General features: G+C 31.2%; 3 protein-coding genes across 4 annotated transcripts; 1 reads left to right on the top strand and 2 right to left on the bottom strand.

The window, feature by feature from the left end:
* Nucleotides 1-197: 197 nt before the first annotated feature.
* On the bottom strand, nucleotides 198-6,006 carry LOC130670738 (protein tolkin-like). The gene is made up of 5 exons (XM_057474209.1): nucleotides 5,578-6,006; nucleotides 3,572-3,750; nucleotides 3,274-3,504; nucleotides 894-1,106; nucleotides 198-824 (listed from the first exon to the last, which is right to left on the bottom strand). The coding sequence occupies exons 1-5, from the start codon at nucleotides 5,877-5,879 to the stop codon at nucleotides 334-336; spliced, it is 1,416 nt and encodes a 471-aa protein (XP_057330192.1). The 5' UTR covers nucleotides 5,880-6,006; the 3' UTR covers nucleotides 198-333.
* Nucleotides 6,007-6,835: 829 nt separating this feature from the next.
* Nucleotides 6,836-17,444, bottom strand: LOC130671150 (protein tolkin-like). Its single transcript, XM_057474871.1, has 6 exons — nucleotides 17,329-17,444; nucleotides 16,080-16,485; nucleotides 15,815-15,993; nucleotides 10,224-10,454; nucleotides 7,942-8,163; nucleotides 6,836-7,774 (listed from the first exon to the last, which is right to left on the bottom strand). Exons 2-6 carry the CDS (start codon nucleotides 16,433-16,435, stop codon nucleotides 7,290-7,292), a joined length of 1,473 nt encoding a protein of 490 aa, XP_057330854.1. The 5' UTR covers nucleotides 16,436-16,485; nucleotides 17,329-17,444; the 3' UTR covers nucleotides 6,836-7,289.
* A 3,282-nt stretch (nucleotides 17,445-20,726) lies between these two features.
* LOC130671357 (odorant receptor 13a-like) lies at nucleotides 20,727-27,716 on the top strand. 2 transcript variants are annotated; one of them, XM_057475202.1, is made up of 6 exons: nucleotides 20,727-20,940; nucleotides 21,069-21,355; nucleotides 21,418-22,058; nucleotides 24,434-24,538; nucleotides 26,941-27,099; nucleotides 27,503-27,716. In XM_057475202.1, the coding sequence occupies exons 1-6, from the start codon at nucleotides 20,897-20,899 to the stop codon at nucleotides 27,560-27,562; spliced, it is 1,296 nt and encodes a 431-aa protein (XP_057331185.1). In that variant the 5' UTR covers nucleotides 20,727-20,896; the 3' UTR covers nucleotides 27,563-27,716. The 2 variants fall into 2 exon arrangements, with proteins under 2 accessions (XP_057331185.1, XP_057331184.1); XM_057475201.1 differs by lacking the exon at nucleotides 27,503-27,716 and having other exon boundaries at nucleotides 26,941-27,285.

The following is a 27,716-nucleotide window of genomic DNA, read 5'->3' as shown; positions in this document are numbered from 1 at the left end:
TTTGTTTTCGAGCTATAACTTTAGCAATTTTGGAAAATGTAGTTTTGAGAACCGATGAGCGGCTGGTCTCCAGATGGCTGTAACTCAAAAAAACTATTTGAGACATGCACTTGAAATTCGAGTACGTTATTTTTGAAAGGATATACTATCGGAATATGCGAAATTTCATATGCTACATTAAATAAATAAAATTAAAGTTAAATTTTAATTTCATTTTTACTCGGGTACTGAAAATTTTAATTGTTATTGAAAATATAATATTAAAATCATAACAGATTTTCTATTTTTTAAACTTCTAATCTGCTTAATCTACCCTATATTAATATTTCTTCATTAGTGTTTCACATTAATGATGGCCGAAAATCCATTTTTTTCAATTTCATCATTGCTAACAAATTTAATAAATAATTTATTATCTGTTGAAAGTACTTTCCTCGGACTATTTTTATGGCAATAAATTCCAATGAGCGGGGAAGAATAATCATCACCATTCCCGTCTCGTATTTCTAGAAAATCATTCTTACAATCAACAGAATTTTCAAGTTTGAAGTAGTCGAACACGACTGAAATTTTTCGATTTCGGGGTGCATTTATATGCCAAATACATTTTTTATTGGCTTCGTACTTATGGGGATAATTTGGTGATTCTAAATAATAATATTTGTCCTCGTCGTTAATATTTATATCACCACCACAGATTTTATAATAATTAGCTGTAAAACCATAGTTCTTTTTATTAAATGTTTTTCTTTTGTATTCTACTAACATATGATTAGAAGTAGAAATTAATGGCTGCAAAACTTTCCCTTTTCCACACAAACGTGCTGTAAAAATAATTTCGTTTATCAATATGAGTTTGTTGTTTTTTTAATTTGTGTAAGAAAATAGTGAACCTAGAACAGGGCTTCTCAACGAATATCCATCGATGATTTCTAAGTAATCTGATGGACAATTACTTTTTCTTGGAACACTTAATGATGTAATAACAAGAGCAATTTTCTCTCCATGGGCTGCCGTAATTCTCCATTGACAATATTCACCAATAATAAGTGAATTATTTGATGATCCAAAAGTTCCATTAGAATATCGTAAAGTTTCTCCACATTCTGCGATTACAACAAAATGAAACAATCATGAATTGCATGTAATTCATATAAACTGAGCAATGTCTGATAAGTTTGTAATGAATACTAATGAAGTATTTATACAAATGGTAGAAAAAGCTTGATGCACTAGCCATTTACTAGTCGAAGAATTAATTTAGTTTTGATTTGAACCCGAGTGACAAAAAATCAGTACACAGAAAAAAATTCCAGTTAAATTTACGATGCTATGATTGTAATTTTTCCGATTGATTATTGTAGTGGTGGACTATACCTTTAAAATCATAATTCTTACGATGTAGCATCGGAAATTTCATTTAAAAAATAATACTTCAATCAAATAACGCAAAGTCTGAAGCTTTTTAGTATCAATTACGGTGTGAACGTCGTTAATTATGATGTAATAGAAATTTTGAATAAAAGTATAAAACGCGTGTAAGGAGTTAGATGAGTAAGGCAGGGTATGAAAGACAGGTATTAATAGCAAGGCGAGCTTCCTTTTTCCTCCACGAAAAGGTAGATGATAAGTAGAAGAGCCAATAGTAGGATATAGCAGATACTAGAAAGAAGGCAGTTAAAAAGACAAAAATGTAAAAGGTCGCTACAGAGGATGTACACTGCAACCCACTGATAATCATTGCATCAATTTGTTTCTAACAGATGAAATTAATAATGTAAAATCATGATTATTTAAATTAATCAATTTTTTTATCATTTTAAGTAATGTCTTTGTTCAGGCTTTGTAATTTTTTTTTCATTTTAACACTTAGTATACGCTTAATCTCCAAGATTGGCCGTAGCCTTGGTTACTAAGCTTGAGCCGAGGACATCATCCCATAGTTTAAAAAGGATAGGGTCTAGCTTTTGGCAACCAAGCTAGACTCACATTTCACGAGACTTGGCACCAATTTGGACCAAGCGTTAGCCTGTTATTTATTTCTACATGGAAACAAAAACAATCAGTTTGATTCCTATGAGTCATTTCGAAAATATGGTATAGACAAAGTATATCAAACACTTACATACATTGTTACGATGTGGGATCGTGCACCTCCGGAATAATTCGGGATGGTAATTATCACGTAGCTAAGTATGGCGCGAAGGCTATAAAAAAGCGTGCAGACGCACTTTTGGTACCTTCTGCGGCTTGGTCTAATACCATCAGTCACGATCAACTACTTTAAAAGCGTGTAGTCTTGTAATGAGTAGCTTACATTTGAGAACATTTAGTCTCATTCCAGATATAAAGTCAGAAATATTAAGACGTTATAGTAAATTACAGTTAGTTAATTCGGTCTTATATTCAGTGTATTAATTACAGTTAGTTAATTAATACAGCAATCATTTAGTATTGTACTATTATCGGGTCAAATCAGGATGTTATCTAGTACGTTGATAAAGGTCCTGCAGAAGTAGTTACAGTAACATTTTGTGGTATTTGGAAACACTTAGTCAACCAATACCAGATAATTGTGATCAGTGTGTGTGCGTTGTGGCAAATAGAATACCGTTAGTTAAATAAACGTCTATTCTATTAACATTAAACCAGTGTTTGAGTGAATTCGCCTGTTTTTCCTATCCATCTCATACAATTAAGAGTAAGAGAATCCGCTGCTGAGAGCAGCTATCACGGGTCCGAGAGGGTTATTCTAGAGAACCACAAATCAGCCAGTTCCATCACCATCAAGGAGCATTCACTGAACACCAAATTAGGTTAGGTACTAGTATTAGTGTAATTTGTAAGGCCAGTTCGGGTAAAATTCATAAAAACGAGTCTCAATCTGAGCTAGTAGTGTCAGATTCACGAGAAGCTGTATATAAACACCTCAAATACAGTTTGTACGTAAACCCTAACGTAACAACATTTACTTAATCAAAAAAACCGAACTCGATGATGTTATAAATTCAACTGGAATTTTTTTCGATAGTTCCGACTTAACCATAAGCACCCTTGCTCGAAAAATAAGGTCGATTGGTTTCCGTCAGCATTCTATTTTAATTCTTAATGCATATCTTAAATTATAAAAACTAAAGCTCTTTCAAGAAAGAGCTTTTCAAATCATCCCTTTTTTTAATGCTCACCGTTCGATTTAGTTTGAATATTGCGTAAAATTACTATGTATGAATTGATACAAGCAAATTTCAGTAATTGTTTACGTCCAATACATACCGGGGCATTCGTAAAGTAAATTTGTAGCAGTAACATCAGTATCACTTAATCGTGCTTTTTTACCAATTATATCAATTTCATTGTTAGCTGATTCAATGGGAGTTATCGTATCTTTAAACTTATCAATTGAAAATTCATTTCGTCGGTAATGCATTATTGAATAATAATCATATTTTTGATTAAGTGTATTAGTTTCTTCAGATGACAATTTGTCGAAATTATAATTATTGCCTGTTAAAAATTCATAGCATTAACTTTTAATTGCAAAATTAAAGATGAAACAAAATATGTTTATTACCTGTTTTGACATTGTCCATATTGATGATTACATGTTCATCACGATCTGGACGATTATGTTCATGATAAAAGCCAATTATATGTCCTAATTCATGCAATAAAATTCTGTACGACATACAACCACCACCCAAATTCAAATCATTTCGGCCACTAAGAGTTCTGCCGACATACGATTCACAACTAGTGCAAATAAATCAGGACAATACGTAAATTAGTCAATTTATCCCGATGAAAATAAATCATATATACACCGATATAAAGCATATATGGAGTATATATCAAAATTAGCCGCCTATGAAGAATATATGGATCATATATAGGATCCAAATATCATTTTTATGTGGGCACATTTGACATGTATATGGATCATATATGTTCCATGTATGATCTATATGTGGACATATGTTATACATCTATGGATCATACGTCTAGTATATATGACTGTACACAGTAAAAAATATAGTGGTAAAATCAAGACAATTTGCGTGTTAGAATCGGTCCACATAGTTTTTGAAAACATACTATTCGGATGTATTACAACACAAAATTTATGTAATGCGAGAAGTAAATTTAACACTTTTTAAATGTCAGTTCCGACACAAAAAAAATTTAACTTTTACATTTTATTTTTGTAACATGAATATTCATTAAATGTAATTAAGATATTATGTTGAGGTTTTCAAAAGTGACAACAATTATTATTTAACACTGAACTACTTTTTGCTAGTAAACAATATTTTTATTAGTCAAGAAGTTAAAAAAAAATCACGTAATACTTCGTGGCGGTTGTGAATAGTAAACTAATTAATTTTTTTTTAAAAAACAAAAACACATTTTTATTTAGCGAAACATTATTTTCTACAGTACATGAAATAATTCAAAATTATATCTAAATCTTTTTTATTCATATGATAAGCATTCCAGCTTTAAGTGAATGGCAAATTTAATATATTAATAATATAAACTTTTAGTAAAATTGTCATTTCTACAATGTCAATTTCACTTTCATTTTTTAAATAATTCTTCTATGACTTATAGATTAAGTTTACAACATGAATTTTTTTATTAATTTAAAAGGAACACTTGATAAATGGTAATAATTTCAATTTTCATACTAATAAGTAACACTGTTAAAGTGTTAAATAGTAAATCAATTGAAAATTTCCAGGTTACACTGTAAAAAATTCGCGGAGTGAATGCGGATTAAATCCGGAGTGAATGCAGAGTGAATGAATTTTTAATTATTCACTCCCCTCGGAGTGAAATTCACTCCGCAGGGGAGTTTGCGCGGAGTGGATAATTTTTTATTAATTTAATCCCTCTGGAGTGAAATTCACTCCGGAGCGGAGTTTTGAAAATATTATTAATAAAAAATAACTCCACTCAATAAAATCGAAGTAAAAATTCGCGTATTACATTATTGATCAGCTGATATGCACACACATACGCACATACATATTTAGGCAAACACGCGCACTCGCACACACACGCACGCACACATTTGCACACAAGCACACAATCGAACACACACACACACGCACCTATTTGTACAGACATTTGCACACACGCACACATTTGCACACACACACACACACACATTGTTTAGCAGTTTGATATAAATTTATTTAAGTATTAAAACTCCAGACCGGAGTGAATTGGGAGGGAATCAAAATCCGCGTCACTCCAAGATCACTCCGCTAAAAAAAACTCCCAATTCACTCCGCATGCGGAGTGATTTTTTTCAAAACTCCGGAACTCCGAGTGGCGGAGTGAATGCGGAGTGAATTCGGATTTAATTTCACTCCGAATTCACTCCGGATTTTTTACAGTGTACACAGTTCAATTTAACACAAAATAATTAGCACAAAAAATTTAACACGCACCGTTTCTAATACATGTACATAATATTTTTTACCGTGTGTATGATTTATCTTCCCAAGTAAAAATATAATAATGATAGTATATGCATTGAAATTTGAGTCGTTATTAATGTATAATTATAATTACCCGAAGCCCGATCTACTGACTAATAAGTAGTGTAGAAAGGTTTCATTATCTCTGTCGACAAATTGAATACAAGTTGATTGTTCCCATTCCTCCATAGCTAGTTTTAATAGTCTACGATGTGAACCACTCAATGTATTATCTATTTCATATGGGATAATACCATCATCCCATAACTGATCTTTGTCAAGTACAGCTAAAGATCTTTTGACACGAATATTTGATGCAGTTACTACTGTTTCATACGAAGAAAAAAATGACGCTAAAACAATAACTTTTAGAGTAATAAAAAAAATGTACAACATGTTTTACGACCTTGAGTTAATTATTGAAATCAAAATATATTATTTAAAAATTACTAATAATTATACAAAAAATATATATTTGTCTCAATGTTTCGATATGGTGTGCAATAGTTTTAAGTTTGAAGGTGTCATCCGTTCAAATACTCAACCATAGTATAGTTGAAGTAATTTGAATATGACTCATTTGTATTATCAGTTATGTAGATAAACTATTATTGCTTTTTCATGATTTAGCAATATAAACATGTGCATATTACCAAGTCGCGAAATGAAAATAATGGAGCGCAATTAAAACAAAAATTCGTATACTAGTTTAAGATCACATAAATTTTTATTGGTCTACGAGCAGAAAGATAAAAAAGTATTCTTTATCTTTATTACACAGTAATTTTCCTGTTACATAAAAATTTAGGATGAGAATAATTATTGTCGATACACATGTACAAAGATAGGGGTTCCGGCAGCCTAGGAGTGAAGTCACGAGTCTGATATTGTGGCGCATTCTCAACAGACCGAAGATGTTATATGGGCAAGCGCAGCGAGAGAAGCCGAGATGAGCCGTATATTAACGTAGACTACAGAATTATTATCCAGCAGAGTAGAGTAAAAATTACTTCAAGGAATTCGAAACCCGATGAAAAAAGATTTTATACAATTGTATAGAATTATATATCAATTGTATATGGACTATATATAATGATATATAGACTATAGATAATTGGATAGAAAAAATGGCCCGATCCAATTGTGTACAATTTGTATAGAAAATTGTATACAATTCTATACAAATTGTATACAATTCTATATAATTCTATATATTGCAATTATATAGAAATGTATATAATTATATAGAATTGTATATAATTTGTATAAAATTGTATATAATTATATAGACTTGTATACAATTTGTGTAGAATCGTATACAATTTCTATACAGTTATATACAATTGGATCGGGCCATTTTTTGTATATAATTTTATACAATTGTATAAAATCTTTTTTCATCGGGAATTTCATTTAAGTTACAAACAATTCCAACAAAAATAATTGGAAATTAAAATACAAGACAACAATTTCTTATAAGAATTTGGAATGGCTCAGGACTACTCCAAATTACTGAGTATAACGTTCATTAAGAAATTATCTCCGTGATCCTAGTATTATAGCTAATTGGAAATTATACTTAATCATTATAATATGCTAGTTTGGAACTCAATATCTCCGAACGTAGTATTTTATGGCATAGAAATGAGCCCTATATAGTATGCATTACATTTATATTTGGCACACATGAAACTTCTATTTGTCAGAGCGTAAGTTTCACTATAAATCAGTGAATTTTTAATGTACAATCAATGAAATTTTCCTCGGTTGAATTGAGAGAACGCCTGACAAATATAGATCAGTCGATCAATTATTTAAAGGTATTGCATATAAAGTAGCTGAAAATCCTGCATATTCAATCAGCTTGTCACTGGAAAATATGACTGACAATTCAGGACCAGTTGAATTAACTTGCCAAGAGTCTTGTGATCCACATTCCAATCGAATAATCGGTGAACTGTATTCAGTGCCAGCTTTTATCATAAGAAAATCATTCATACAATTGTCACTCATTTCCAGTTCAAAAAAGTGAACTCTTAATGCTATGCGATGATTATCTGGAGCAGTAAAATGCCAACTGCATCTTTGATTGGGTGGATACGCATCTGGATAGTTTGTTGATTCTATTTTGTAAGGAGTATTTGTTTTAATATTAACAGTTCCACCGCAAATAGTCCTATAATATGCTTTGAAACCACTGTTAGAAATGTTTTGACTCATTTTGACATATGCCACGGACAAAATATTACTGGCGGTTAGAGTAGCTACATTAACATCCCCACAGTAACGAGCTGCAAAATAAATAAATTGATACCCTTGTCGAAAATAAAACTTGATTAAGACTTGGTCGTCTTAAATCGTGAATAAGTAAGCCAGTTAAGTCGAAACTAAGGCGAATTTGCGTGAGCCCATTCGCTATGCAATGTACTATTATTGTGTTAGGAGAAAAATAAAATACCTAAGACGGAGTTATTGTATGAGTAACCATTTCTTATTTCCAAATAATCGACTGCGCACTTAGGAGTCTCATAAATACTCAATGATGTAATTACGAGTTCAACTCTTTCACCTTGAGCAGCTCTAATTCTCCATTCGCAATGTGTAGGTTTCATCAACAAACGAGTCGAATTCATTGAAAAATAAAAAGAGCCGGTAGGTTTATAGAAGGTCTCACCACATTCTAAAAGATGACAGTATTAGTTAGGTATAGCTAATTATTAACAGAAAATTATTATAATTATAATGACCGTGTTTGGCCGAACTAAATCCTGAGTAAACTTAATTTGGCCAAACACGGCCAATATATGCGAGTTTCTGGCAAAAATCTGTACGTCTCACTATAGCTGTTCATTAGCAATATATCCGAAATAAGCTTGCAGAATTTATGAAGAAAAGCGTTTCAAATAGTATATAAAATACCACGGAGGAAGGTAGGACGTCCCAATTCGCGTGTTTGTGATCTTCGCCTGAGCCCAGGTATAGGGAATCATATACACGGGTTGGAGTATCCTACTTTCTATTATGGTGTGTAACACACTGGTGCATGACACGAGATAAAACATGATTTCAAACTTTGGGTGAAGCCAGCGCCCACTTACGGTTTGGTCAGCCAACCCTAACCTCAAAATACTTGTTTCATCTCATGTCACACAATAAACTGTTGTGCAAACCGCGCAAAAGACACAATCTCAAACTGTTATCAGAGTGTTGCAAGATTTACAGAAGCAGGCAAGTATTGCGCAGTTGACAATAATACGTGAGATTTCGAACAGATTGCTTTATGGTTACGAGATCACTGCTTATCATAAATAAATTAAACCGAACCATTTTGAGATCAATGTTGTTAGTCAGATTGAAAATCATCAATTCTTTCTTTAAAAAAAAAAAAAAAAAGGTATCAGTTCTGCCTACGTTTGATTATTGGAAGCCTCAAAATAATCATATCTCTTTCTAATCACGAACAGTTGAATTCATCTACGCACTTTTATCCTTAAGTTGTTTCGTTTTGACTGATTCCACACGGAAAAAAATGAACTATTTAAATTGGGAACGACAAGTTATAATGATAAAGCGATCAGTAAAAACTACACAGGTCTACAAAAAAAAATTTTTTGTTTGGTGCCGCTAATTCTAGGTTATATTTTGGTTAATTAGCCCACAAGATGTCGTGCGAAGCTGTCAAAATTATGAAGCTACGTTCAGGTTTGTATCGATCGTTATAATAACCTAAAAAACGTATTTTATCATAGTTAATGTCATTATAATCAATAAATTTTTTTGTAAATTAATAATATTGATATGCTGTCGATATGCCACCATTTAAATATAGTGTAAACCTAAACATGCAAACCTTCTCAATAAGACAATTTATAGATAAATTGAGAAAAATATAGATAGCCCGAACTGGGAATCAAACTCAGACTAATTCGGTATCGCGCCGAGTGCTCTACCAGTTGAGCTATCCGGCACTATAATGAGAACGTTTTCATCAAGATTTAAAGGTGATGGAAGATAGATACCAAGGTCGCTGGGATGAGCAGATGATGGCAGATTACTGTTGGAGTATTACACGGGAATGTCCTGAAGACATCCATCGGAGAAAATCTAAAAAGAGAAGCTTCTAACCTGTGAAATAAAATGTGTAATTAAATGTATTTAACTGTTTTGAATTAAATGTTCTTTTGTTTTTTAATAAATGAAATCTCGAAATCTATACGTAGCATTAAAAAAGTAAGTATCACGTTTTTATCCGGGTACCGAATGTACTTGAAATCCGTTCTACTTTTAGCAGCACCAAAATCATTGTAGACCTGTGCTATCATTCTAAATATTAATTTTTCGTTTATGATTAAAACGTGAATAATTACAGGATAAGTATGAAAATTTATTGTCTATGCAAGATAAATTACTATTTGAACTTTAAAATCGTAACTGATACTTAGAAAATTGACGACACGTATTATAAAATTTATTTTTTGGAATGTTAAAATTCCCCATATTGACACCCGGGTTCCAGATTATAATTTCAAACACTAATTTTTAAAGTTTATTTTTTTCCGTGCAGGCATTAAAACTCGCAGATACGATCCATATAATTATGATAAAAATAATGTGTGACACGGAGTGAATATTAATTTATTCATGCCAGTTTCTGCATCAAGCAGCCAACCTTAGCCTTATCTAAAATTGCCTTGTTTCACCCCTTGACACACAAATCGTATTCAATAATGTTATACTTACTGGGACAGTTGTATAGAAGATTTGTAGTCGCTATATCACCTTCACTAAGTTTTATTTGGGCACCCATGAATTGAACCTCATTTTGCATTCCTTGCTTAGGTATCAATGTCTCAAAAGGCCACGAAATTGAAAATGAATCCGAAGGGTAGTGCATGACTGAATGATAATCGTAAGTTTGATTAAATGTTTCTACTTCGTGAGGTGATTGTTTTTTAAACTCATCTTCATAACCTTTTTTTAAAAATTATAAATATACATCGATAAATTATAATGAATTATGTGGTTTTTATACAAGGCAACTAAGATAAAGGACGATATTTTATTTGGGAAAAGAAAGAAAAGAAAAAAGAAAAAAAATTTATATAGGAACCTAGATTCCTATATGAATTTCCAACATAGTAATTGATATATTCTAGTTCCTATGCCGAGTTCCTATATGGAAATCTAGGCACCCACAGCTTCGTATGTAGGTTTTCTATTTGGAAATCCAGGTACCCAGTTTCCTATGTGAAGTTCCCAAATAAGAATTCGGGTACCCACAGTATCCTATATGGAGATCCCATATGGGAATCCAAATACACATGGTTTCCAACATGGATTCTTATATAAATCCACGCCCTGCTATATTAATTCCTATGGATTCTTACATAAATCTATACTTCCCTATCTGGATCCCTATGGGTCCTCATGCGACTTCACATGGATTTTTTTGATAGGGTAGCTATCTCTAATTTTCAATTTCAATTTAATCGGATTAAAACTAATTGATATCGAAAATATACATTATTTTCCGATTGGAGACGATTGGGAAATTTCAATCGGGTCCAACTGAAATATAATACTTGATAAGTACATACATGGCTATTTATACTCTATATAGGTGCATATATGGTGATTAAATATTCACAATATGCCTATAGATTCGATATCTCCTGAACGACTAAATCGAGGTGTGTGTAAGTGTGCGTGTGTGTGTGCGTATCAGCTGATCAGTTATGTGATACGCAAGTTTTTACTTCGATTTTATTTAATAGAGTCATTTTTTATTAATAATATTTTCAAAACTCCTCTTCGGGGTGAATTTCACTCCGAGGGGAGTTAAAAATTCATTCACTCGCGATTAAATCCGCATTCAATCCGTAAATTTTTTACAAAATTTTATTGGGAGTTTTTTTAGCGGAGTGATGCGGATTGTATTTCACTCCCAATTCACTCCGGTCCGGAGTTTTAACATTTAAATTAATTTATATTAGTTGTTAAACAGCGTGTATGTGCGCGTATATGTGGATGTGTGTCCGTACGTGAGTGCGCGTGCGAGTGTGCAAATGTGTGCGTGTGTGTGTTCGGGTGTGTGCAATGTGTGCATGTGTTTGTGCGAATGTGTTCGGGTGTGTGCACGTGTGTTCGGGTGTGTGTGCGCATGTGTGTGAATGTGTGCGTGCGTGTGTGTGCGAATGTGTGCGTGCGTGTGTTCGGGTGTGTGTGCGTGTGTGTGTGCGTATCAGTTGATCAGTACTGTAATACGCGAATTTTTATTTCGATTTTACTTAGTGGAGTTATATTTTATTATTAATATTTTTAAAACTCCCCTCCGGGGTGAATTTCACTCCGGAGGGATTAAATTAATAAAAAATTATCCACTCCGTGAAAACTCCCCTGCGGAGTGAATTTCACTCCAAGGGGAGTGAATAATTAAAAATTAATTCACTCCGCATTCACTCCGGATTTAATCCGCATTCACTCCGCGAATTTTTTACAGTGTAAATTTTGTGTAGTCAGCGATATCTGTCTAGCAAATTATTTGATTCTGATGATTAATACTGCAATCGTTGCATATTATTGAGTTCAAGAACAGTTCAGATTTGAAAATTCATCGGTTCATTTGTCTCGATGATATTTGAAAAAAAAAAAAAAAAAAAAAAAAAAAAAAAAGTTTTTTACTATTTAATTTTACAGCGACATCTCTCCATCGAATAAATTTGATTAAATTAAATTTTCTTCTTAGTAATTTACATAAAGCTAAATAACATTTCTCATAATTATTGGATGCAAGGCAAGAAAATAGTATATTACACTACAAGGGAAGAAAGTTGAAATTCCTGCCCTGTGTGATATGATGCCCGAGGCGAAGCCGAGGGCATCATGACACACAGGGCAGGGCTTTTAACTATCTTCCCGTGTGGTGTATACGATTTTTCTTTATACCTGGTCGAAAGTACGTTTATTAATTACATTTTTGAATACTATAAACAACACAACCACGTTCTGCCTTCAGCTGACAGGTCGGCCATGTTTGTTTATTTGCTCCCTATTGACGCGCCTCTTTCGGACATACATAAAACTTTAATTTTTTTCCGTCTCCCTTTTTTTTTTTTGTTGCGTTTTTGATGCCTGTCCCGCGACATTTGAAAGCACGAGCGAAGCGAGTGCGTCTGGTCGGCGGGGGCAGGCATCAAAAACAAAACAAAAAAAATCGGTCTATAAGTTGACCCTGCGGGCCAGCCCCAAAACTTCCCGCTGTTCTCGAGCTCAACGAGCTCAAAAACACTATTGTGAATACATTTTCAAGCTCTTCGAGCTCGCAAATATTTTTGTATGCCATTGTTTTGTAAAAAACCATTTTTTAGCATTTCTTTCTCCCACGATATCTCGCGAACGAATTAACCGATTTTGATGGTTGAGGCGGCAATCGACGCGTTTTGTCAAGTTCTAAAGCTGATCAAATTTTGGATTCGATTTATTGAGTCGTTTTTGTGATATTTCAGGAAAAATAAAAAATTTTTTTTTTTTTAATTCTTTCGACAACGGTTTCTCTTGAACTAATAAACCGATTTTGATGGTTGAGGTGGCATTCGACGCGGCTTATAAAGCTCTAGAGCCCAGTCCATTTTGGAATCAATCTATTGAGCACATTAAAAGTTATCAAAAAAAAACATTTTTCAAAAAACTTTATTTTTGGAATATCTCTGAACGAGCCCTACCGATCAAGCTCAATTTTCTTTCGGCTTCAAGATATTGTCAATCCGCGTCGAATGACACCTTAAAGTTCAAAATCGGTTCATCCGTTCAAAAGATACAGGTATTTACATACGTACACTCGGACATCATCGTGAAATTAGTCAGAATAGCTCCCTCGGACCTCAAAACGTCGACATCTGATGGAAATTCGATTTTCGTAAATCGGACCGAAACCAATAACTTCCCGAATTTTTGAAAATTTACAATTTTCTTAGCGGGAAGTTAAAAAAGACATAATTATACTTATAAAAAATAAAAATAAAAAATAATTATTTTTTTTCGAAAGAAATAAATTTATGCCTATGAACAAGATTTTTTTCCTGCCAATAAATAATATATAAATGAATACATAAACTTTCAATAATTAACCTCGCCTCTGCATCAAAATCTTTTATCACCTCATCCTCGTCCATAGAGTCATAAGATGATACTTTTTCAGTCATTTTATTATTGCAAGTACACTGTTTACTTAAAATATCACAAACAACGAGACACAAAAAACACTGACGTACATATAAATAAAGTAACGATCTATGATGTTATCGTGAAAAATTTTATTTATAAAGTGGTAGACGATCACTAGATGGCAGCAGCCGGCTGTTTCCGTAGGCACGAAAAAATTTTTTGCTCCCGGCGATGTAAGTGGGGCGCGTGTAACTCCACTAGGAGAGGGAAATGAGACTTTAGGCCTTAAAATTAGGGAGGGAAGTGCGTACTTTCGACTAAGGGATAAAGAAAAAAGTTTTTAATAGTTATTGTCATAAACTCATAAAACAAATGTCATTAACATTTTTCGGCTGAAACTTTTCATTGTTGAAATAGTTTAACAAAATAAAATTCAAAATAATTCTCAAATATATTTACAAAAGTGATTTTGGAATGTTTAAAAAACAAATTTTTTTTATAAGATTTCAGAAGTACTTCATTTTGCCTTCCCCTCCCCTTACTCCGTTTTGCTCCTCCCTTCCCTAAGTTTGTCGGAAACAAAAGTTTGGCGAATTACAAAATATCTATCAAACTGCTTGATGATTAGTTATCATTGGTTTTTTTATTTTTTTTTATATTTATTGTTGTTTTGAAATACTAATCTTTAAAATTAATGACTGGAATATTAGATTATGAAATTTTTATTACTTCTCGATAAAAAAAAAATGTGATAGTTAACGTATAACAACATATTTGTGAAGCATCTATTGCGCATTTACTTCATGTTTCTAAAATTTCTTTGTACTTTAATTGCTAGAGCTGATTATAAAACCAATCGATTGAGTAATTTCTAAAATATCTAAAGAAATAAAAAAACTTTTTTATTCCTGAAATAACTCATAATCTACATGACTGATTTCGAATATTGATAAATTACGTTGGATAACCCTTCTCTACGTATATAATATATTTAACTGTCAAAAATTATACATAATTTATTTTTTTTATTTGTTTACTTCATGATTTAACTGCATTTTAGTATTGAACGTGTGAATTTCCCTAAAATTATTTTACTCCGGGAAATTTTTTTTATTAATAATGTACATTACATCCCTTCGAAAATAGTATCAATTTAAGAGAATTAAACAACCATACAAAAAAAGCCATATGGGAATCCAGCCTGGATTCCTATGGGGGTTTCATATGTGAGAATTCATATACCCATTTGTGGTATATGATTTCCCGTATGGGAATCCACATATCCATACTTTCTTACATGGATTCTCATAGAAATCCATAAACTCCTATATTAATTCTTATGAACTCTTACATAAATTCACTCTCTTAAAATGAACCAGTGAAATTTCACTGATTCTCCAGTGAAATTCACTGATTGAACCAGTGGAATAAGATGATCGCTTGGCTCACTGGTTGAACCAGTAAAACTCACTGGTTAAACCAGTGATACGCCGGTGTACTACATAAATATAAACACAATAGGTTAGATTAATTTTATTTTTGATAAACGTTTATTTATAAGCAAAGTGAAGTAAAACAAAAAGAGTCTTAATAACAATTATATTTAATTAAAAATTATTTAGTAGTAAAATAAATAATATTTATTAGGATTTATAAAAATTTAATTTGTTTCTATTTTCAATGAGCTTTTTATATTGTTTAATTTTAAAATTATGTCATTCATTTTTGAGGTTAGCTCCAAGCTATTGAAATTACTCTAAAGTTATTTATTTTTAAACTCTGTAAAAATTGTGTCATATAATTATTATTGTTATATAAAAGTTAGTTAAAATATTACATGAAGATAATCAATAAATATTACTTATTTATTGACATAATAAAGCACTTAAATATACTCATGTACAGAATGCTCCTGTACTCGCGCGCTTACATATTATTAGTTCACTGGTTGAAACCAGTGAGCGCGACGTTCACTGATTCAACCAGTGAAATTCACTGGTTGAATCAGTGGAATTTCACTGGTTCATTTTAAGAGAGCATACTTTCTGTATGGGGTCCTATGGGTTCCTATGCAATCCCCCATGGATTTTTTTGATAGGGAAATACAAAATCATTCAGGCCGAGTGTAATCCGCGTTTGATCCGAATAGTTTTTACCGTGTACTTTACCTTTCATTATGTTTTCATTAATTATTTCAAGATAATCATCACGGTCTGGTCGATTATGTTCATGTTCAAAACCAATTACATGTCCTAATTCATGTAGAACGATCGGTAGTTTATCACAACTATTTATTAAACTCAAAAATCCACCATTTCTTACTGATGGTTTCAACAAGAAACAACATCTGAAATCATTAATTTATTAGTTATCAATCAAAATTTTTTGTTCATTCAATAAAATAATAACGAGATATTTAATATAATTGGATACCCGCAGTTTAATTTAGTGATCGTGATATATTTAGAATGAATATTTGGGATTCTTTCAACAAATGTGATGCAAGTTGATTCCTCCCATATACGCATTGCTTGTTTTATCAATCTATGTTGTAGTCCAGTAAAAATATCCTCAATTACATAAGGAATAATAGCTCCATTCCAAAGATGCTCTTTTTTAGTTGTCACAACTGTTCTCCGTGTTCTATTAAATAATTCGTGAACTTCGAATAATTTTTCTTTATCATTCACGTTATCTCTTAAGGGAGTATCTGATATCAGATTCGAATTTATTACAGTTATCATTGTAAATGATAATTGAATTATGAAAATGTGTAATATTAATCCCATCTTTTGATAAATATTCGACAAATATTTATTTAGTTATTCTTGCGTGAGACCTGAAGCAGGAAAAAAAAAATTGCGGGCATGGAAAAATTAAAAGACGACTGATTACACTGTTCAGCACACGACTGAGTCATCTGCTAGACAATAATCGTGTTCAAATATTATCGTGCAGTTGAGATTTATTGTTACTTATTCTTTTATAATTTTTTTATACTCATATATTGTTGATAATCAGGACTGAATTTTAAATGAATTTTACTCGAATTCATTTTGAAACTCAGTTCTCAAGTTTAAAAAAAAATTATCCTGCGTTTAGAATTAATAGAGTTAAGAGTTTTTTTCAGCGGAATAGTTTCACAGGAAATGTAGATTTTATTTCGATTTTTATCTACTCTAAGCTGAGAGAGAAAAAATTTTTTTGAATCTCATATATTCTTACCACACTAAATGATGATAGTGAGAATTTTTAATCTAATATATTTTTGGTGCAAAAATTAAAAAACTTTATAAAAAATAATTTTCTTAATCGGAGAGACCCAAGTTCATTTTAAAATATTTTGATCTTTTTTTTTTTGCAGTAGTGCAAATAAATTTTGGTTTCGTTCTGTCAAGAGAATGATTCTTCGCACTAGATATGAAATTAATAATGCAATACCCGGAATGAAAAATTTGATCTAACTTTAGTTTAACTATATTGTATTTGAACTAATTGGTCTCCAAATTTTTGTAAAAATTTGAAGTCGTTTTTTATCTAAAGACGATCAATACAGACTAATAAAAATAATCAGCAGTAAAAGTCTTATTTTGGTCTGAATAAAAACAAATAATATAATATACATGTATTGAGTTAGTTGTTGCGTGGATTAATTTAATGTAGGATTTTTATGAAACTTCACCTGATTGTTCTTTGATTGACTGCAAATCATATGAGGGAATCTGAGTAACATTGACCACCCCAATTTTATGAAAAACGTTTTCAAAATACTGAAATTTTAACACGGGCTCTTACGGAGAATAGAGATTTATGGGTGATTTTTTTGGACTAAAATCAATACATAATGTAGGAACTTTCAAAAATTTTATATGATATGAAACTGAAATTATAAACCACATAAAAAAAAATGAAAATTATTGACCACGCCGTTTTTGAATTATAATTTATCAGAGCTTGAAACTTGTTAAAAATTTTAAAGACGTACCAAAACAGTAGTGTAATGTGACAACAGCGCTTATATTACAACAAGAGAAGCGCGCGAAAGTACAAATAGGCACTTTAATATAAAAATATAACCAATAAATGAAATTAATTAATTATTCTATTATTAATAAAAAAATTTAACTAATTTATTAATTACATTAAATATTTGTAAATATTGAAGACAAGGACATTTTATTCACTACCCAGTACTTGGATGATTGTTATTTCGATGAACACACTCAATCATTCAAGGTGTTGAGGAAAACAGGAAAAAATCAATATTTTAATTCTTCCTCGAGTTACATTCGTCACTTGTTTTACTTTATATACTAACACTTTTTTTTTTTATAAATCGATCTTAATATTTTGATGGTTACTTTGGTTATGTCTTACGACTATGATAATAATTATCACTGAACGCAAAAAAGGTGCGCAGTAACAGTAAACGTTGTTGCCACGATCACTTCTCGAATATTATGGATGTATGTGTACATAAACGTATTGATACTACTTGAATGTATGTGATAGCCATATGACTGTACTTTTGCAAAAGTTTTCAATGAGCAGCGTTAAACTAACCACTTTAGTTGTTGTTTTTTTAATCTGGTAAGCTATACTTTTGGACGTGACTACCTCGAAACAACTACTTAATGAGAAAGTCTGATTTTGATCTAGAGGCGACCAATACCAGACTAAAAATTATTAAAAACAAGTGTCTGAAAATAGTCTAAATATCAAATAGAACAGGCAAAATTCGATTAAATTTCACATGCTAATTAAATACAAATCAAAAGTAAAATCGAATATAAATAACTTAAAATTTTTATTTGATTTAAAACAGATAAAATTTTTTGACCCGGGTGCTTTTTTTTTTTTTGTATAATAACGTAATTTTAATGTTTTAATAGATTTACATTAAATAAAAAAAAAATGTTTTCATGCAAAATTGTACAGCTTGATTCATTTGAATACTTGTAATTTTGCAGTTTCTTCATAAATAACATAATTATCCTCCTTCTCTTTTTGGAGTAAACTTCAATCTAAGAAGATTAAATTAATAAATAATTATCCGTTTCGTATTTACACTGCATTTACACCGAAGATTTTTCACAAAGTGAGTGAGTATACAAATTCAAACAAAAATATTTTATAATAACTTAAACGTTAGACTTTTTCGATAATAGAAAAATAATATTTAGTTAATACTCTTACCTGTTGTGTTTCGATACAAAATTCAATTCGAAATAAATAGTATTTGAGGGAAACGATAATTTTATCTTGTTCAAAGTGATAATTAAAAATCCATTTAATACTGGTAAGAAATGGAACTATCTAATTTAATGGTTACTACGTCAAAGTATTATTATATCCTGATAAAACGAATTGTTACAAGCGTCAAAATAAAGATGACGTCTACAATCTGATATCTTTTCATTTTTTTTTTATTTCCTTAGTAGATATCAACATATTTTAAGATTTAATTTGGAAGCCACCGCTGACTTTCAGAAAGATGTTCGAGTGTGTATGCAAGTGTGAATTTTATGAAGCTCTTGAGTGACTCGATCGATTCAAATAATAAAGCTTGCGTCAACCGCGAAACCTTAATGAGTGCCATGTCTGAAAAAGATATGCAATTAATCAACTAAACAGATTATAAATTATTCAAAAAATAACATTTAAAAAATAAAACATTTCCTTAGATAATTAACAATTTGATGTACAGATAGACTCCCAAGTCTGATGGGCTTTCGATTCCAAATAGCGTAAGTTATTAATTACGATAATTGAAAAAAAAAAAATTGCTCTTTGCGATACTTCTGAAACTAAAGAACAGATTTAAATAATTATTTCAATAGTCGAGAGGGGCTTCAAAAAAGCAGTCCTGGCATGATTTTCGGAATATTTCGACCCGTATATTATGAGTTGTTAGAAAAGTAATGAGAAAAGTAGCTATGTTTCTATTCATATTTCTTCAATCACCTCCAGAGACAAGTTCCAGAAAAATTAGCAGTCCCGAGTCAAAAATGAAATTTGACTTAGATGTGGTCGTATCAAATTGTGATTAAGTAAGCCAGTTAAGTGTAAATAAAAACAAAAACATAAATAAATACATCTGTCAATAACGTATAATTTTCGACGTTAACAAAGTGAATGTATTAAAAGTTTTTTTTTGTTTTTTTAATGAATTGATCTATATTTTTATAGAATCAGATGTTTGTATAAAAATAACACCAAAATAAGGCAAATTCAAGTTACATTTTTATTTTGACTTGAGCGTTCGAGTGTGCGTATTAAGATTTTCCAGCATTTTTTTATTGTCTATGCGATGATTTTTCACAATGTTACAGCCCTCTAAAAATGACCACAAACTTTTTTTTTATTTTTTTGCTCCCGTCATTGTTTAAATAAGTATATTTTTTCGTCCGATGCAAAACAATAATTTAGATATTAGACACAACTTTATTTGAGTACGTAGTAATTTTTAAATCTGTTTTTGCCCATCTCTGGTAGGTAAAATATTCAACACGAAACTTATGTTATTGTTTAACGTTCATTGATTAGGTTACATTTAACTCATTTTTTTTTTGTGTGTTTACTCTGATAACTATAAAATGATTTCTTTTAAAAACACTTTCATAAACAAGTATTGTATACTGAGAAGAAAATGAAAAAATATTATTAATTACAATTATAAATAAATTTAAATACAAATGATAGAGAAAAGTTTTGCTTTCTTTTCTTTAACCCAGAAACTGAATCCCAAGGCACGAAAATGTTTTTTTTTTTTTTTTAAATAAAATTATTTCTATTAAGTATTAGGATTCTTCAAAAGAAAGGTGATGTTAACTGTACGACTATCAGAAATATGATAAAGTGGCGGTGCTAAGAAAAAACTTCTTCAACCCCCTTGAATTAACGTTCGCGGAATCGATGCCAGGTAATAACAATGTAAGTCCATCTTAGATAAATTTACCTCATATTTTATTCACGTAAATTATATTTTCTCGGTAATAACTTGTAGACTGTAATTTGGTACTTGATGTATAACGAGTAAAAGTACTCATATTCTTCTACCCCAAAACCGTTTAGTTCAATTACATGTCTTTTGGTGTGTGCGTGAAAAAACATTGTAAAATAAAGAAACAAAGATATTGAATGATAGTCGGAAGAGAACTTGCTTTATATAATCGATAGCTAAAGAACAAAACGAGACTGGAAAATAAAAATATTTTTCACATTCAGTTATAAAAGAAATACTTGTCATTATGCATTATAAGCTTACAATAAATAGACTCGCTACAATGCTGAGGTGAACAAACTTTATGAAGTTAAATACGTTCAATAATGTTTTATACGTTTATTTGAATATATTTTACAATAGTATACTAATTTCAATTTATTAATTTATATACTTTTTTATTTTAAAACGTATCAAAGGTTTGGTGGTATTTGGCCTGTAGAAACAACGATTACAAGTTTTAGATTTTTAAATTCAATTTTCCGTTTGTTCAACCTCACCATAATTGTGTTATTAACATTGATTATGTCAGCCGATGCAATCGCTAACATCAATGAGATATCACTTATTACAGATAATTTATGTTTCTTGATCGGAAGTTTCGAAACATTAGCAAAGGGATTGAAATGTTGCATTGAATATAAAAATATCAAGAAACTTATAAACGATATTTATGAACCGATAGACATAATTAAGAAAAAAAACAGTGAGTTAAACTAAAGATAATTATTGATTTATGATTAATTTATTAAAATCTTAAAATTTCAGATGTTCAAGTTATGAAATGGATTACTGAGATAGCGGATTTTGAAAATCGACAATTTTTGACAGTTTTTGGAATGGTCATTTTAGTAGCATCAGCACGCATTTTTAGTGCTGACATTAAAAACCGAGAATTTCCAGTACGTATTTTTGTTCCGTTTGATGCATCAAAGTCACCTTATTATCATTTAATGTATGTCGCAATATCTTATGGTATTTTAATTGTCGACTACTCTCTTTTTGGTGTTGATATCATGGTAATTGTAATAATGAGATATCTGACTGTCCAATTAGAAATATTAAAAGCAAATTGCAGACATTGTCGCAGTAATTCTAATAAACGTGCTATCAATTTGTCATCAGATAAGAATTCAACAATATTTCAGAGTAGCGCAATAACAAACGCTCATAACGATGGTGATAATAATAAAGACAACGAAATAAGGGAATTCGTGATGTTTGAAATGCAAGAGACGAATGTGTATGACGAAGATACCTTTGATTGGAGGTTTAAGCACTGTGTTACACACCATCAAAAAATAATTAATATGTTAAATGTAGCCAATAACTGTTTCAGTTTTTGTGCAGTTGTTCAAATTATGACCAGCACTGTATTAGTATGTTTGAATGGATTTCAAATAATTCTAGTAAGTAATAGTTTGTATCAAGAGACAGTAAGATTGGAAAAAAGTGAGAATGTCGAATTTGGAATGAATTAAATTTTGCAGGGTTTGATCATAACGATATAAATACATTTTTGAAAATGTTATTTCTTTTAAAAACCCCGTGGGTCTTTTTAGATTTTCAATTCATAGAAATCTAGCATTTGTATTTGTCCTCATGGTAGATTTTCCAAAAAATTTGGTCATAATCTGTATATATGACGTACTCAGAGAGAAAAATATCGTCAGAGTAAGTATACGTATCACCATTCTGGCTATACGCCGTATAGCCAATTCAGCTATACCGAGTATCCTCACAGTGGACCCGCACGGAAAAATTATATATCCGTATATATTCGGGCAAATCTGAATATATGCCGCATATATTCGGCATATATTCAGATTTGCCCGAATATATACGGATATATACTTTTTCCGTGTGGGGATTGTCAAAATGACGATTCGTATCCTTATTTTAGGCGTTTTATGAATCACTGACATGACTATTGCGCAAACTCTGTAGTTAGGCATCCGGCAACCGAAAACGATGAAACGTATAGCCAATTTAGCTATACGGATCCTGACGCTGGCGATACAGTTACCTATATCAACGAAACTACATATCCTTACAAAGGCTATTCGTCGTATTTTTGAATTAAATAAATGAATACTCATCCTAACCTAAATGCATATCTTTAAATTAACGATAGTATAGATTGTTAAATTAACATGTGAGTATTCTTAAATTAGGGATACGAATCGTTATTCTGACAATACGTCATTTGAGGACACATTGGATAGTCATTCTGACGATATTTTTCTCTCCGTGTAGACACATCGTGAAATTGGACATTTCATGAACTGTCTAAACATTTTGTGAACTGCAGACAGATCGTGTAACGGTCTTTTTCTTCCACGAAGTGAACAAAATTTGCAGGCATATTATGAAATGCAATAGGGCCTTAGACAGATCGTGTAATGTTGTAGAATTATAAGAAATGTCTAAGTTATTTAGACAGTTCGTGAAATGCCTAATGGGGGTATTGCTGATTGTGTAATGTCTAGGAGTGATATATGTAAATGCGAATTAATCATACTTTTATACACTATCGCATTGAGTACCATTAGTATGGCGTGTAGCACCATACTTATGGCGTTATATACTATACAGTATTGTAGAAAACGCCATAAGTATAGTGTTACATACTATACGAATATAAAAGTATAGTGATAAACGCAATACATTTCTCATTGTGTAGAGCGCTAGCATGAGATCTACTATTACATAACACGTTTGTTTTTTTACAATCACACCTTTTAGTTGTGCATTGCACGTCCGAAACTCTACACGAGCATTGAAAGTATCCCTGTCCACCGCTGGAGTTTTTAACAGCTTTCCTCAAAGATAGCAGATTCATGCTGATTTCATCCTGTAAAAGAAATTGAGAGCCAGCCAAGATAAGACTTTCCAGCCTGAATCACTCTATTATGACACTGGCTTGTACAGCTACTTGGTTCACTTCTTCTTTTTGATCCGTGATGAAACATAATATATTTTGGGGATCACTAGGCTCACGGTTAAACTTTAACACAGAGTTGTTGAGCGCGAAATATGACTTGTTCGAAAATATTTATTTAATTTACAATATTACACTATAAACAATACCGCCATTAGAAATTTGACGAACTGTCTAAATAAATTAGACATTTCTTATAATTCTACAACATTACACGATCTATCTAAGGCCTGACTGTTTCATTTCATGAAATGCCTAAAAATTTTAGACACCGGATAACGAAATGACCGTTACACGATCTGTTTGCAGTTCATGAAATGTCTAGACAGTTCATAAAATGTCTGATTTCACGATATTTCTACGACATATATATAGGTCATTTCATATCAAATCACCAGATTTTAAAAACCATATCTATTTATTCAACTAAATCTTTGACATCTTTTTGTATGTATCAAAAGACACCTGTAGATTTTTAGCCCTTATTCTCCTATCTATAAATACGTTGATAATTTTTTATTAATTAAAATAAAATAAATAAGAAATGAGGGTTGAAAGCAGCCAAAAACGATTATTATATATAACCCCAATCAACTTATGGTTTACTTTGCTGATATCGTGATTCGCAAAAACCAGACATTTGTTAAAAAAAATATAATGCATATCATATGGGCTAAGTCATTATTTATCAAACACAATATTTTTAGCACTCGTATTCAGTGCACAATCACTTGCTCGTACATGTGTACCTGCGATTCGTGTTAAAAACATTGTGCTTCCCATATAAAGACTCACCTAGCCCACTCGCTATGCAATGTACTATTTTTCACCCAATGTTTTCAGAGTTATGATAATCTTCATCTGCTAATCAGAAGAATTTTGGCAATCATAGTCGTCCTATTTCAACTATTTGTTTGGTGCTGGTATGGAAACAAAATGAGTGCAGCAGTAAGTTGTAAATATTAATTTTGAATCATTGATAATGATACACTATAAAAAAATTCGGGGTAAATTTTCAATCCGAATTAACTCTGTCACTCGAAGTTTTCAAAAAATCACCCCATGTATGGAATAATTAGGGAGATTCTTTTTTAGCGGAGTGAATTTTTGATGTGAATCTTGTTTTAATCCGCATCCAGTTCGTTTTTAAATTTTAATGTAAAAATAAAATTACACTGAGAAAAAATTTCTCTTTGGGCAGTTAAATCGATTTTGTTAAGTTCTGTTAAACTAAAATTTATTTGGGACAACTAAATTTTATTACGTCAACATAATCTACTTTGTCATTTTTAACAAATGATTTAATAGACTCTATTTGGTTGAAGTTAATATTTCTCTCTCTTAGATAATAAAATCATTTGGTAGAGTTCAGAAAATATTTGTTTGATAGACAACTAAATTATTTAATAGTGCCAATAAACCCAAATATGAAAGCAAAGTTAGATTATATTAACCCTTTAGAGTCAGAGGATCTCGAAACGTCTCCGCGTGAGATTAGTGGGGAGAGCGCGAATCGTAGAGTCCCGTGAGCATGTATAAGTGACATGTGAGAGTAGTAGTGTGCCTGTGAGTACCCTTCCACTCGTTTGAATCTCGCGCTGCGTTCATCGACAGTGCCGTAGTTAGTATTGTTGACGTGAGGAAATAGTCTCCGAAAGTAAGGTTAGAAAAATTTTAAAAATTTTATACATTGCTACACTGTAAAAAGAGCGGTGTTAAAAATGGACTCGTTTTAACTCCGCCCGGTGTAAAAATGAAATTACACCGGTGTAGGAGTAATACACCGGTGTTAAAAATACCGGTGTTAAAGCGGGGTAACCGGAGTAATACCGGTGTAAAAGCGGGGTAACAGGTGTAAAAGCGGGATAAATTGCGTCCGCTTGGAGTATTAACTTTAAAGATTATAAAACAAAAAATGTCAGTTCTTCATGAAAATTAATAAAAAAATATAATTTATTAACAAGTATAGTGATCGAGTAAGTAAAAATATTCACAAAATAAAATATTTTAACACCGGTAAAGAATGTTTACACTGGCGGCGGCGTTATTTTAACACCGGTCTAGAATATTTACACCGGTGGCGGCGTTATTTTCACACCGCTTTTAGGGGTAAATTTAACACCGATAATTTTAACACCTACACCGCTTGGACTTACCCCGGTGATTTTTTACAGTGTATGTAATTGCAATATTACTTAACTATATTTATAATGAAACCAAATGTTGTTCTTATTTTGAATTTAAGTCCTTTGATATTTATTATTTAATAAATTAAAAATTAAAAATAAAATAATTTTTACTTCCCGCGTAGGTGAAATTTTTTCTCTCATAATACGGCCCTGTCACATTTGCTTCGCGCTCTTTCTAATTCTATCGGGCTCCGCCAGACAGAAGAGTGGGGTTTCAAAGTCAGACTCTAAAGGGATAACTCTAATGAATATTACTTATTAGACACAAAAAAATATATTCATGTAGAATAAATATATATATTTGTTCGAAGTTAATAAATATATATTTGAACCTAATAAATATTTACCATCAGAAAAGACAGTTGTCACTATGCTAGCCAACAGCAACGGGTGTAGTTCGGTGCTCGCCACTAGATGGCGCCTACCACTTGTAGTGTCCCTGGTAAGAAACTTATTTCAGAAGTTTTATATTCCGAACTTGCATTTATGGGACGGGTTTGCTGTTATTCAGTGGCAGAGAAATATAACATTATGACATTAATATTTAAGAGTAATATTTCTCTGAACAATCTTGATCATAGTAAAAAGAAAGTACGTGTCAAGAAAGTAAATTATTTTTCTAAATGTGCATTTATTTAATTGTTGAATAAATAATCTGTCATTTTAAAATAATATTTAATTATTAGTAATAACTCATTTTCTAAGGCTCACTTATATATTTCATAATTACTACTTTATAAGCTCTACAGGTAATCAAATTGATTTTATGCTTGCTACTTAACGCGTAATTATTTTTACTAAATATTTTATAGTTTCCAATAATTTGTTTTGTTGGTGGATTATAAAAGATTTAGTTAAATCAACCAAGTATATGATTGGTAATGGGCAATCAAATCATTTTGTTGTCATAACTAAAATTTAGTTGTCAGAAGAAATTTTTTCCTCAGTGTATATTTAATAGAACAGTTTTTTAAACAAAATCATAACCAAGTCATTTATTAAATATCAATTATAATTAAATATTAAAAATTATCTGTTCAAAATTTACTCCGGATTTAATGGGCGTTTAGTCCGAAAATTGTTCACGGGTGTAAAATTTGTCAAGACAGCAAATAGTTCTGTAGCATAAACATTATATTAAGATATAAAATTGTAAATAAGGCAGAGTCATTGACAAGTAATCTGTGGATGTGCGGTTGGGAAAATGAACACAAGCATGGAATACGTAATACCGTATCAATACCAATGATACTGTCGTTACAGTCATTAGAAATTCGTGCAGTTGGTGTTGTTCCTTTGTCATTACAAACCTTTGTTTCTGTAAGAAAATTATTATTGCAAAATCATGTTTTTAACACATCTGTATCGATGATTGAAGTTTTAATGCCAATAAAGTCCATTTTAATAGCCCGCTTTTATTAAATAACTCAATTTATAATAGGGTACTTGTACTTATTCTATTTCAACCAAAGTTAATGAATAAATAACTATGGAGACTTGATTTCATAAAGGCAATTATTCACCCAGTTGATTTCGAATTTCGATTTGAGTAGTTCTATATACATTAAAACTTCAAATATCAATGCCGCTGGTTATGAAAAATGTATACAAACGTGCGGCTTGGGGTAAAGTGTACAAATGGTATCATTTATCTCTTGCCTTACGATATTATACTTTTATCTTCATCATGTAAATGAGTTAAATACTCTTTTATTTTATGCAGGCTATCAAAACATCATACTCAGTGTTAGTACTGCTACTTACGGTTGCCAAGGATCAGTAATCTATTAATTCATACTTTATACAAATGTGACACTAAAACCATTTTACGAGTTGTGTGAAAATAATTCAAACTTCGAATACGAAGCAGAGACGTTGAGCTTTACTGTCGAACTGTCAAGATCAAGTGAAATATTAAATTGTTTGTTATTTTTATA

Source organism: Microplitis mediator, chromosome 7 (genome assembly GCF_029852145.1).
Source record: "Microplitis mediator isolate UGA2020A chromosome 7, iyMicMedi2.1, whole genome shotgun sequence".
NCBI lineage: Eukaryota > Metazoa > Arthropoda > Insecta > Hymenoptera > Braconidae > Microplitis > Microplitis mediator.
The sequence above is the reverse complement of the archived record's forward strand: the minus strand, read 5'-3'. Positions and strand labels throughout refer to the sequence as shown.